The sequence below is a fragment of the Canis lupus genome, chromosome 5 (genome assembly GCF_048164855.1).
Source record: "Canis lupus baileyi chromosome 5, mCanLup2.hap1, whole genome shotgun sequence".
In the NCBI taxonomy this organism is placed as follows: Eukaryota; Metazoa; Chordata; class Mammalia; order Carnivora; family Canidae; genus Canis; species Canis lupus.
In genome coordinates this window covers 20,884,017-20,896,922 of record NC_132842.1, presented here as the reverse complement: position 1 = coordinate 20,896,922, position 12,906 = coordinate 20,884,017, and the positions used below count along the sequence as shown (strand labels likewise).

Here is a 12,906-nt window from a genome sequence, read left to right as displayed (position 1 = left end):
GTCAAGGAACGAAGTCATATCACAAAATTTTGTTACCCCCAAATCCAACATTCAATTACTTCTTTGTTCTAGAATTAGGACAGGTTTATAATTATGATTTATTTTTTAAAATTATGACTTATTTTTATAATACTTCTTTTATTTTCTAATTTGAAATCTTTTTTTAAAAAACAGTATTTATTTGTTCATGAGAGACCCAGAGAAAGAGGCAGAGACATAGGCAGAGAGAGAAGCAGGCAGAGAGAGAAGTCCCCAATGTGGGACTTGGTCCCAGGACCCTGGGATCATGACCTGAACCAGTCTTTTAATATAACCTCTTATGTGATGTTGGTCTCTCTATATTTTGGTTATCTACTGTTGTGAAACAGGCCAGCCCAAACCACAGGTTTCAAATGACCATTTTATTATGTCCCAGAATTCTGCAGGTTGCCTGTAGCTGGGCTTGCAGTCATGTGGGTTCTTGGCTGGGCTAGAATGTTCAGGATGACTCACTCATGGGTCTGGTACCTTCTCAGGGACAGTCATAAGGCTGAGCTCAAGAGGGACCTTGGGGTGATGTGCTCTCTCACTCCCCATGTGGCCTCTCCTTCTCCACATGAGGGGCAGCCAGACTTCTTACATTGCGGCTCAGGTTTTCCTGAGTCACAAAAGCAGAAGTGACTTCCAAAGACTTGGGTCCCAAACACATAGCATCACTTGCGCCACACACTGTAGGTTCATGCACGTCACGAACCAGCTCAGGTTCCACGTGGAAGGGGGCTGCACAAATATGTGAATGTTGGAAGGCACCATTCACTGAAAGCCATTGATGGACACCAGCTAACACACTGTGTTAAGTACATTCATTTAAAAAGGCATTTCTAGTACTAGTTGCCCGTGGAAAATGAGGACCCCCTAGAGCTGTAATCACTTTAGTGGGTCATTTCCTAAAGCCTAATGAGCTGTGATGTCAATTGTAACAGTCAATCTGCTTTTAAAGATCACAGATCTCAAGTGAAGGAGTGCATTTATAAGCAGATTACAGCCTCAATTTGATAAACTTCAGCCCCTTATAATTAGCTTTGTCAAAGAACAAGTTCCGGTGTATTTGCCTAAGGATCCTCAGCAAATGTTTGGAAAATAATTTAAAGTTCAGTGTATAATAATAATTTTGAACATTTGCATGAGATTTATAATTTAGGTAGTGCTTTTAGGTATCACCTTATTTGTTTTCAAATCTTACATGGCAGATATGATTCCAGTTTTCAAGTAAGGAAACTAATGGTAAATTCTAAAATGTTTTAAATTTTTAAATTTTTCGGTTACATGGGTAGGAAACATTGGAGCCAAGTTGAGGATTCTTTCAAACCAGCCATCCTTCCCAGAGTTCTTTTAAACTGAGGAGGATCAGGTGCCTGGGTGGCTTAGTGGTTGAGCATCTGCCTTTGGCTCGGGTCGTGATCCTGGAGTTCCAGGATAGAGTCCCACATCAGGCTCCCAGCAAGGAGCCTGTCTTTCCCTCTGCCTGTCTCTCTGTGTCTCTCATGAATAAATAAATAAAATCTTTAAAATAAAATAAACTGAGAAGGATCTCCAATGGAAACCCATTCATTCTCATTCCATGTACATGTGTACATGTATTCACATGTATATAAACTATACATTAAAATAATTCTTAATAATTACAGCCTTCACTGATAGTTAATGAATGAAACTGTTAGGTAATGAGTAAAACTGATAGGTAATGAATGAAATTCATTCTCATCACATATATATATGTGTATGCAAATACACATTTTAAAAACCAGTCTTGAAGTACACCTTCATTGATAGATGAATGTTCTTCACTGAATGATCTTTGGAAGGTCATTACACATTTCAAGCTAAAGAATATAACAGAACAATGAATGTCATCTGGAACTCATCTGGTCCAACCCATTCATTTCATAGATGGGTAAAGAGGTTCAGAGTGGTTAAGTTACTTGCTCCAAATCACACAGCTATCTAATGGAAGGGCCAAGAACTCTTGACTGAACCTACTGTTCTTGTAACTAAATCAACCCACTTCAAGAACAGCCTTCCAGATAATTGTGTGAGGAACATAGACACTTTATATGTTTAAAACATGAATTCACCTGGAGTTAAAAGCAACACAAGTCATAAGCTCTTTAAGTGACTAAATGCAGTTAAGGACCAGCCATGCAATTTGCTGCAAATACTGGTATTTCTTCGAGCTATCTAGTACTAAGAATCCATGGGAGAGAAAAGCTGAGAATTAACTTCAGTATAGAGAGCTTTCTCTGAGGAAAAATAAGGTATGATCGTTGCATTCTGTGACTTGTTACATGTTCCACTCCTAGGATTATACTAGTAGTAAAATCAAGGAATTTACATCAAACATTCTCACAGAAGTGAGTGTGGAAACTTTTTCTGAGAATGAGGGGTTGAGATGAGCTAAATCTTGTTTTTTTTCAAGTGAAATAACCCATAAAGGTCAGTTCTGTAGACAGCATTTGGACAGCATCGTGCTTGTCTCAGCTCCAATGTTACTGTGACAAGTAGTGAGTTATGTTGCATTTTGACCTGAATAGAGATCCAGTATGGAGATTCCTCAGACAACTAAAAAATAGGAATGCCATCTGATGCAGCAATTACACTTGTAGGTGTTTACCAAAGAATACAAAAAGGCTAATTCAAAAAGATATATGCACCCCTATGTTTACTGCAGCATTACTTACAATAGCCAAGTTCGAGAAGGAACCCAAGTGTCCATCAAGAGATGAGTGGGTAAAAAAGATATGTTACACTGGAATATTACTCAGCCATAAAAAAGAAGGAAATCTTGGCATTTGCAAACTAGATGCACCTAGAAGGCATTATGCTAAGTAAATAAGGCAAAGACAAATACCATAGACTTCACTTATTCTGAAATCTAAAAAACAAAACCAGATACAGATTCTTTATTAAAAAAAATACCTTATTTATTTATTCATGAGAGAGAGGGAGAGGCAGAGACACAGACAGAGGGAGAAGCAGGCTCCATGCAGGGAGACTGAGGTGGGACTCTATCCCGGGACTCCAGGATCACACCCTGAGCTGAAGGCAGGCACTAAACCACTGAGCCACCCAGGGATCCCCTCAGAAACAGATTCATAGACACAGAGAACAAACTGGTGGTTGCCAGAGGGGAGGCCATGGGAGGATGGGCAAAACAGATGAAGGAGATTAAGAGGCACAGACTTCTAGCCACAAAACACAGGGATGAAAAATATAGCATAAGGAATACAGTAATATTGTATAATATTATAATATGATGACAGGTGACAAGTAACTACACTTATCATGGCAAGCGTTTCATAATGTATATCATTGTTGAATCACTAGATTGTACACCCAAACTAATATAGTGCTGTATGTCAACCGTATTTCAATTAAAAATAAAAAATTTAAAACTAAAGTCAATTAAGCTACAAGTTCCATCCCAATAGTTGAGCAGCCTAGTGTGACTGCTGACCTTAAAAATTACTGGACTGAACTGACCTATCCTTTTAGATCAACTGTTCACATCAAGTTGCTCAGGACCAGGAAGGCCTGAACCAACCCAGGGGAGGCACCCACCTGTGAATGCCTTTGTCCAGGAGTGTCATTTCCTGGGTACATCTTTTTTTTTAATTTATACTTTAAAAAAAAATATTAGAGAAAAAGACAGAAACAATAAGCAGTGGGAGAGGGAGAAGCAGGCTACCCACTGAGCAGGGAGCCCGATACGGGACTTGATCCTAGGACCCCAGGATCACGACCTGAGCCAAAAGCAGAAGCTTAACTGACTAAGCCACCCAGGCGCCCTCCTGGGTACATCTTCATCACCATCTTCATATTTGTTACTTGAAATTTGGAAATACCTCAGATGTCTCTCCAACTTCCTTAATCAAATAGGAAAGAAAAAGAAAAAGGCAAAAAAAAAGAAAAAAAAAGAAAAAAGAAAAGCTGGGAATGAAACCCACCATTTTCCTCTGAATACAAGATTCACATTGCTCATTTGCACCTCTGAGTGGTTTTGTTTTATTTATGTCACAGTTTTAAGAACTTGCTGGGTCCCATTATTGCTCTGTGTACTGAAGTGGCTGGATTTCCTTCTCCTTGTGCAGGCTTGGTTATTGATTTTTTGACAATGCTTAATATGAAAAGTTATAAATCTCCATGGAGTAGAGCCATATAACCATAAATAACTGGGCAAGTGGACATGCACCGGGTGTGAGGAGGAAATCGTGTCGCCATTGTTCAGCCACCAGACCAATGCTGTTTGAGAGGAGACATGCCACAGGTTTGAACCTGCACATGATGGAAGTATTCAAACAAGCTTTAAAAAAAATATTATGTGGTTTTAAAAATATTTTGGTCACAAATCAAATGTCAGCTCTAAGTGCAGTGTTTATAGACTACTGCTGCTCTGTGTGATACAACCCATAAAAGATAGAAGCACCAGCATATTTGCACCAGAAGGCAGTTTTTTCTTAGGAGCCCATTACTTGGAGGATACTTTTACAGCACCAGCAAGTCCAGTTAGAAACTTCCAGTATCTCTTACTGCTTCTGCTTTCTCACCATCTCCCCTGGTGTCCTCTCAGACCAAGCCAGCACCTGATTTTTTTTCCCAGATTCTAGCAACACCCTGCTGGTCTCTGCAGGCACACCGGCCCTCCTCCCTCATCCATTCTCCGTGGGGCTGCTAGTTATTCAGTTCATATTTTCTCTGCATAAAACTCTGAAATGCTTTCCTATAAATATATATAAATATATATATATATATATATATATATATTTTTTTTTTTTTTTGTCAGGTAGGGTTTGATCAGGGAAAGAAAATACCTGGAGGTGAAATAGAACAGGATTTATTAGAGAGATTCGAACTTACACAGTTCTTGAGGAAGTGAGCTGAGAATCAATTCACCCAACATCACCTTGCCAATCTGACTACTGAATCTAAAATTGCAAAGCAGATACCTTCAGCCAGGTCCAGGACCAGGTGTGGTGGAGGCGAGGGCAGGGGAGAGGCACTGAGTCTATGGAATCTGGGAGGACACTCATTCATATGTAAAATTTTCAGGAAGTCCTATCCTCTGAAATGGGAAATGTAACCTAAATGAATATTCAACTCAGGGAGACTGAAAAATCACAAATCATAAAAAATCATAAATAAGCATAATGGCCAGGGTGAAATAACTGTGGCAAGTATCTCGGGGAAACAAAACCAAAATTACCCCCCAAGCTACCCACCCACCACCACCAAATCTTCAACAGTTTGGCAAATTTGCTCTATATTTTATAGAAGTTAATTTATGCATAGATTTTCAAAAATGACACATCCTACATATTGTCTCTGGTTTCCAGCTCAATACTACTAACAATACTATAGAACTACTGGTTCTCTCCGTTTTTTTTTTTTTTTTTTTTTTCCGTTAAAGTTTGGTGCTCCTTCCTGCGTCTGTACCCGCTGGGATTAGCAGCATTGCTTCCTCTGAGCGGCGGTCCGGCGATTGCAGCCTAGCCTTGGTGTCTCTGCTCAGGTTTCCCACCTGAGGTCCAAGGCTCCTGGCAACTGCGTTCACAGCTCTGCTGGCTCTCCCCACTGCCTGTGCTGCAGGTGTGTGCAACCTCACGCTTCCCGCGGATGCCCTGCAAAATGCCTGAAGCCTGCTTTTTTTTTTTTTTTTTTTTTTTTTTTTTTTTTTTTTTTGGTGAGGGTCACTCCTGTATGTACAGTTGTGCACGGGCAGCTCTGTGCCCATTACCATCCTCCTAACTCTGAATCCTTACCTCCATGGTGGAAGGCGAGTGGTAACCCTCTGCTGGTACCTGAGCCGAAAACAAATGTTCAGGCTGAATGTGGGTGGAAGAGCCACCTTGTTCCTGTGGGAACCGCGCCGCCGCGCAGCAACCATGCATATTCCATCCAACTGAAAGGCACATTCCAGCTTAGAGCCACGTCTGCTACAGGTTTTTTTCTTTCATCCAGTCTCATCCTTTAAGTATGGATTACATTGGGGTTTTTTTGTTGTTGTTTTTTGTTTTTGTTTTTGTTTTTGAAATGCAGATAATTTAATGGAATTTACTTGATTTTCCCCTCTCAGGGTCTGACTTCAGGAAATCAAATTACAAAGTCATCATCACATCCTAAATTTATTGCAAACTGACCTGCAGGCAAAAGGATAGAACTATTACATAAACACTTCCATTCCATGTATATATCTTAAATAGAGGAGGAATTCAAACAAGAATATTGTGAGTGCTGGTTATTTTTCTCTTGTACCATAGAAAAAATGTATAAAAATTATCAAAAAGCTAATGTGCAGGGTTACATTGTTTGTGATCACAGGAGGCAGCAGAGTCGCTCTGCCTGAGGAATTTCCCAGGAGAGATGACATTTCTTAAGTGGGTTTTTTTTTCCCCCACAGATTCACAGGTTGTGAGCTTGAAACTTCCTAATATTGCTCTTTCAAATCTTTATCAATTAACTATGCAGTTTGGTACTTTTCTCCTAAAAGTGCTAATATTATTTGTTTGTTTTCTTCCTTCTTAAAAAATGAAGGATAGGTGACACACAGTGATAGTGATCAAGTTTCATCAGTTTCATCCAAATTTCTGGCCCCCATGAGCCAACAGGAAGGAAAGAGTCAATCAACCCATATGGAGATTGAATCAATTATTAATGGAACTGTGGTTTTCTTTCAGCAGAATAAACTAGCTACATATTCCTTGGTCTTGGTAACAGGGAATAAGGCACTGAACAGTGAGGTCCTAGACATCATCGATGAAAATCCTTGCCCTGTGCAGTGATTGGCAGCTACATAGTGACTCTAAACAGATGTCAGCTTCTGTCACCAAGTGAATTATTTAGATGATGGAAGCTTGTCTTGCAGAAGAGCACCACCAACCAAAAATGAATGGCCAGGCTAGCCACAAGTCCTACCGTTCTTTGCCAAACAGTGGAAATCAATTATTTAACATTATGGACCAATATATATCACATTCCTGGGTTCCAGATGTTTGCTGTGGATTGACGTAAAACTGCCTTTAGCTTGGTGCTCCCTTCCCCCCCAACTCGGGTCTCTTTTCACTTTGTCTCTTAAATGTACTACACCTGCTGTGAATTGCTCCCCTAAATGATCTCCCCTCTAACCAAATACTTCCTCTGGAAAAAAAAATCTAGGGAATACATAGTATTTCCTTCTACTAGCAGAACAGAGCTATTATTCGGTGACCTTATGGGCTGGGTGCCAAACCTCTGGTATCCTTTTTTACCTGTGGTATCTCATTTAATTTTAAGACTTCCTATGATAGTCTAGGAACTATTAGAATTGTTATTCTAATTTACAGGTAAGAAAACTCATGCTCAGAAGGTCAGGGAGGTGGGGAAAATGATTTCAGATGTCTTTTTAAGGAACAGCAAAGGCATTTTCTGTTACTTGGTTCCCAGGGAGTTTGTCACCATCCTCCGAATGTGAGCGGCTAGTGCTCTGTGTAGACCACTGTTTCTGGCAGGGGGTTCACTCTTGGCTATGAAGGTGTTTGTCTTCATACTTTGAGTTGTGCCTTCTTCTTTCCAATAGAATCCCTTCATTTAGGAAACATACGGACACATGAAAGCTCTGGAATTGGGGTTTTTGTTGTCAGTGATGGAAACATGGTGAACCCTTAGTAGGTAGGTGTTACAAATGAAAATAAATGGAGAGGTTTTTACTCTTTGGAGACAGCAAATTTCAGTTTCAATAAATTATAGTCACTTTTATTATAATGAAGGATTTTTGCTTCTTTAAAAAAAAAGATTTTATTTATTTTAGAGAGGGGGAGAGGAAGCAAAGGGGGAAGGGCAGAGGGAGAGAGAACCTTCAAGGAGACTCCTTGCTGAGCATGGACTACACACCACCCCTAGGATAGGGGACTCAGTTCCAGGGACTGAGCTGAAACCAAGAGTTGGAAGCTTAACCAACTGTACCACCCAGGCACCCTGGATTTTTGCTTTTTTGAAGTATTTCTGAGTATGAGCCCTAGACAAAAGAAAACATCCAGAGCAGAGAGGTTTTTATTCTTGTTCTTTTATTATTAAACCTAGGCGTGCCCCCCCATTTTTTGGGGGGAATAATCTGTGAAATCATTAAGTCAGAGATGTTTGTCCTACATGTGTTTATATCTACAATTTCTGGCACATGATGGACTTTCAACAGAAGTTTGTTCACTTGGACAGTGAATGAGCAATGGAATGATCAGTAGCCTCAGCATATTTAATTCATTTGAAAAAATGACAAATGAGAAAAGTTCTGATACAAGGCTGTTTTTGGTGTAAGTTATTAATTATGGGTAGTTTTTTTAAAAAATGGAGATTATTGTTGAATTAACCAAGGAAGCATCATTGTGACTAGTGAGATAAAATTAAGCAAAAGGAAACAGTGAATACCAAGAAAAATTTTCAGTAGATGAGGCTGGGATTAAATCAGGCAAAGGAGTCCCAGTGGAAATGGCCAGGGGACATTTAACACCATGCATGTCACTTAAGGCTGCAGTGAGCTTAAACAATTTACTAGAGACGGACTCTGGCTTTGGCAGGATGATAAGTGGGATCATATCTCTAGTTTCATTGATTCTCTTCCTTACGCAGGTATACCTTCAACAGCCTCCCAGCCCCTATGGACAGAATTTATGTGTGTGTTAAATTTTCTGACTCTAGTTTTCTTTTTCTCCAGAAAACATTCTTTTCAGAGAATCTCCTGGTATCATCGGAAATGTCTTCCTTAAGTGGGAAAGTCCAAACTGTTTTGGGCCTCATAGAGCCAAGCAAACTGGGCCGTACTCTGACCCATGAACATTTGACGATGACCTTTGACTGCTCTTACTACCCACCTCCTCCATGTTATGAAGCTATCTCCAAGGAACCTATTATGATGAAAAATTTATTTTGGATTCAAAAAAACCCTTATTCCCATAAAGAGAATCTTCAGCTGAATCAGGAGACGGAAGCCGTTAGGGAAGAACTGTTGAATTTCAAAGCCAAAGGTGGAGGGGCTCTGGTAGAGAACACGACTGTTGGGATTAGCCGAGACGTGAAGACTCTAAAGTGGTTTGCAGAGGAGACTGGTGTCCATATTATATCTGGAGCTGGGTTTTATGTGGATGCAACTCACTCTCCAGAGACCAGAGCCATGTCAGTGGAGCAGGTGAGAAGCCCTGAGGTCTTTGACAATATTTGTGCGTAAATTCAGAAAGGCCAGAACTTCCAACGTTGGATTATCCCTACATGCCATCTCCATTGGGGAATGTCACAGACTCAGAGGTAGCTGGGCATGCTACAGAAATTTGCTAGCTAGCAAAGACATCTGCCAGTTGGGACCCAAAATTAGGAACATTTCATTTCATAAAGAAAAAGAAGCATCAGGGAGGAGATCTTAACCCACTGGTCACGGGAAAATCCAAAGCGTTGACATTTAGATTTGGATATACTGTATATGTGCTCAGTAATGGTGCCACAGCCTGTTTGTAAACCTCATTTTTCCATGATAAATCCCAGTTATGTAATCTCAATTTTCTTTCTGGATTTTATAATAACCAGCAATAAAAATTCACTGTAGGGTGAGACTTGGCAGGCAGAGACTTGGCACATTGGCGAATATGTTTCCTTCTTTTACAAAACAGGAAGGGTAGGAGAAAATCATTCCTGTTTTTGTTATCATATGATCTTAGGCAAGAATGGGCAGAAGGAAGGAAATCTTTCAGAGATAAAAAGAAATAATTATGTGCTCTTCTGTGCATGCCTGTATGTGTTTATGCATGTTTATACCTATTGTCTATATTTGTGTGTATCTTCCATTGCCTGCTTGACAGGCATAGAAGGTCAGCCACAGTCTGCAAAGATTCAGTCAATCATTAAAATCTTTGTATTTCAAAACCTTATCTGCATTATTTTCCAACTGGGCCTCTATCTTTTTACATGCTTATTATTATTTGAGGACTATCCTGAAGTCAGCTATTACACATGCTCCCAACCACTTCTAGTAGTAATATACACACGAACCAAAAAATGTGATATTAGTATTGCGTGCTGTGAATTCTCTATGCTGTATGAGCTTAAGGACTGCGTCAATAAGGGAGAATTAAAGGATTAGTTGATACAGTTGACGTATGTTCAAGGGCAGTCTTTTTATGTTCTAGATGTTCCTTAGGTGAAATTATACATTTTTTCTCATCTGAATGTACTTTCATGAAATCACATTTTTTTCCCCTACAGCTTCTTAAAGCCACAAATTTCTTATTAAATAATCACAGTAAGATATTACTGAATCTCTGATTTAGAATAACTTGTTGAATTAGAGATTTGGCCTTTCTCATTGACCAATATTAATGGAATGGATGGCGAATACATTTTTTAAAGAATGACTGACCAAAGGAATAAAGCCAATGACATACTGTGGTGACTCTGGGTTGATAAATTCCACAGCCTATAATGTATTTTCTTTCCCGCTCTTCCTTAGCTTACTGATGTCCTCACTAATGAAATTCTCCATGGAGCTGATGGAACTACTATCAAGTGTGGCGTCATTGGAGAAATTGGTTGCTCCTGGCCTCTAACTGAGAGTGAGAAGAAGATTCTTCAAGCAACAGCTCATGCCCAGGCTCAGCTGGGCTGTCCTGTTATTATTCATCCTGGAAGGCATCCAAGTGCACCGTTTCAGATTATCCGCGTGTTGCAAGAAGCAGGCGTAGACATCTCCAAAACAGTTATGTCCCACATTGATAGGTAAGCAGACTCTCTCCAAAGTAGTTCAAGTCACCAGATGATTATGAATGATCAAATTAATATCATCAGATTAATGAAATACTAATCACCTACAGAAAACTACTAACCACCTGGATGATAGTATTTATAAAGTTTTACAACAGATGTTAATAAAAGTCAATGCTGCCATTTTTGTGTCCCGACTCTAGGTCTGTTAGTGTTCTAGGTTTTTTGTGTATATCATTTCTTATTTACTTAATCCTTCATAACCCTTCATAGTAACTGTCCCTGTTTACTTCACTTCTTTGCCTCAGGGTCTGATATTATAGTAGTTGCCAAGTCTATATGCTCAGTATTTGTCAGTAGTTGGAGTGATAAATTTATCTGCAAATATAAAGGGAAGGGAAAGTGAATGGTTTCACCCTGAGAAAATGTAAATATTCAAATTTGCTGTTGCGACTGATGGAAATTTGGAAAATGCAATTATAAACCATAATACTGGGGCACCTGGTGGCTCAGTCGGTTGAGCATCTGACTCTTGATTTCAGCTCAAGTCATGATCTCAGGGTTGTGAGATTGAGCCCCAAATCGGGCTCCATACTGAGAGTGGAATCTGCTTGAGATTTTTATTTCAAAATAAAAATCGGCTTCACTGTCTATAATAAATAAATAAATCTTTAAAAAAAACATAATAGTAATGGGTATATTATTTGTTTAGTAGTAGTCTTAGTTTCCCATGACTACTATAACAAATTATAAGAAACTGGGTGGCTTAAAACATGAGAACTTGACTCTACCATATGCTGTTAGATCTAGGGTAAGTTCATACAAATTTAAAATAATGTACTTGATAATGTTACTTTGTATGATATAGAACATATGTAGCATCTTTAATCAAGAAGGATGATTTCTTCACTTTTTTAAACAGTGTGATATATATCATGTAAATAAGTAAGATAAGATACATTTTTAAATTTTATAAATATTTCTTAGTTTCTTAAAAGCATTGTATTCTGCTATTATTATGCTTTCTATAGGTCCATTAGATTACATTAGTAACCATGTTCAAAATTGTATATTCCTACTTTGTGACTGCTCAATCTATTGGTTACAAAAAGAAGTAGGTTAAAATCTATTATGGTGGATTTTTTAGTTTCTAATTGTACAGGTTTCAGTTTGAAACTCCGCTATCACATGCATACAAGTTGTTTCACCTTCCTAGTGAATTAAAATTTATTTCAACATGTATTGATGTATTGAGCTGCTTTATCCCTAGTAATTTGAGTAATGCTTCCTGTTTTAGAGACCGTTTTATCTGATATTAATGTGACTATAGTGATCTCTCTATGTTAGTTTTATAATTTAAATGTGTCTTATATAAGGAGCATGTGGCTGGGTTTTGGGTTTTACCCAGTGTCTTCTTCTATATGAAAACTTCAGTTTATTTACATTGACTACTCACTAAAACATTTGTTCCACTTTTCCTTTTTTTTTTTTTTTAAGATTTTATCTATTTACTTATTTGAGAGAAAGAGAGTGTGTGCGAGCACATGTGAGTGGTGGGAGGGGCAGAGGGAGAGGTGGAGAATCTCAAGCAGACTCTTCGCGGAGTGCGGAGCCTGAGGCAGGGCTCAGTCTTATGACTCCAAGATCATGACCTGAGTCAAAACGGAGTCTGTCACTTAACCAACTGGGCTATCCAGGCACCCCCCAACTTTTTCTTTTTGTCATAGTTAATGTCATCTTTTCTTATTTCTTTTATTGACTTTTTTCAACTTATTTTATCTTTCCCCTTTAACACTTTGGAAGGTATCTATACTATTTCTATCCTATCAGTGGTTATAATAGAAAATGTAACACATATATCTAACATACCAAATTTTAAATATAATGCATATTTTACCAACCTTCCTGGTAATACAAAGACTTTAGAATCCTTCACCTTAAATCACCGTCTGACATATGTACTATTTTTTCCAGGCTTTGTGCTTATTTTCTTTTCTTAAACCCAGTGATTGGACATTATTTTACTATCATAAAACATATAGATGCTCAATGCATATTTAGATTAGCCTTTCTGTTGCTATTTTCTTTGCTTACCATTCCCTCTTCATCTCAGATCTTTATCTTTGAATTTCATAAGATACTTAATTTGAAGTT

General features: G+C 38.7%; 1 protein-coding gene across 9 annotated transcripts in view; it reads left to right on the top strand.

Annotated features, from left to right (window-relative positions):
* PTER (phosphotriesterase related) overlaps nt 1-12,906 on the top strand; it is a 144,115-nt gene that overhangs the window by 27,315 nt on the left and 103,894 nt on the right. For 8 of the 9 annotated variants that reach the window (XR_012030942.1, XM_072825677.1, XM_072825679.1 and 5 more), the window contains exons 2-3: nt 8,720-9,190; nt 10,502-10,767. Coding sequence is in view for 8 of the 9 variants with exons in the window: in XM_072825677.1 (XP_072681778.1) it covers nt 8,759-9,190; nt 10,502-10,767 (698 nt within the window). In the remaining variant the exon portion in view is untranslated. Of the gene's footprint in view, nt 1-7,588; nt 7,681-8,719; nt 9,191-10,501; nt 10,768-12,906 lie in introns of all 9 variants that reach the window. The other variant, XM_072825672.1, reaches the window with a different exon arrangement.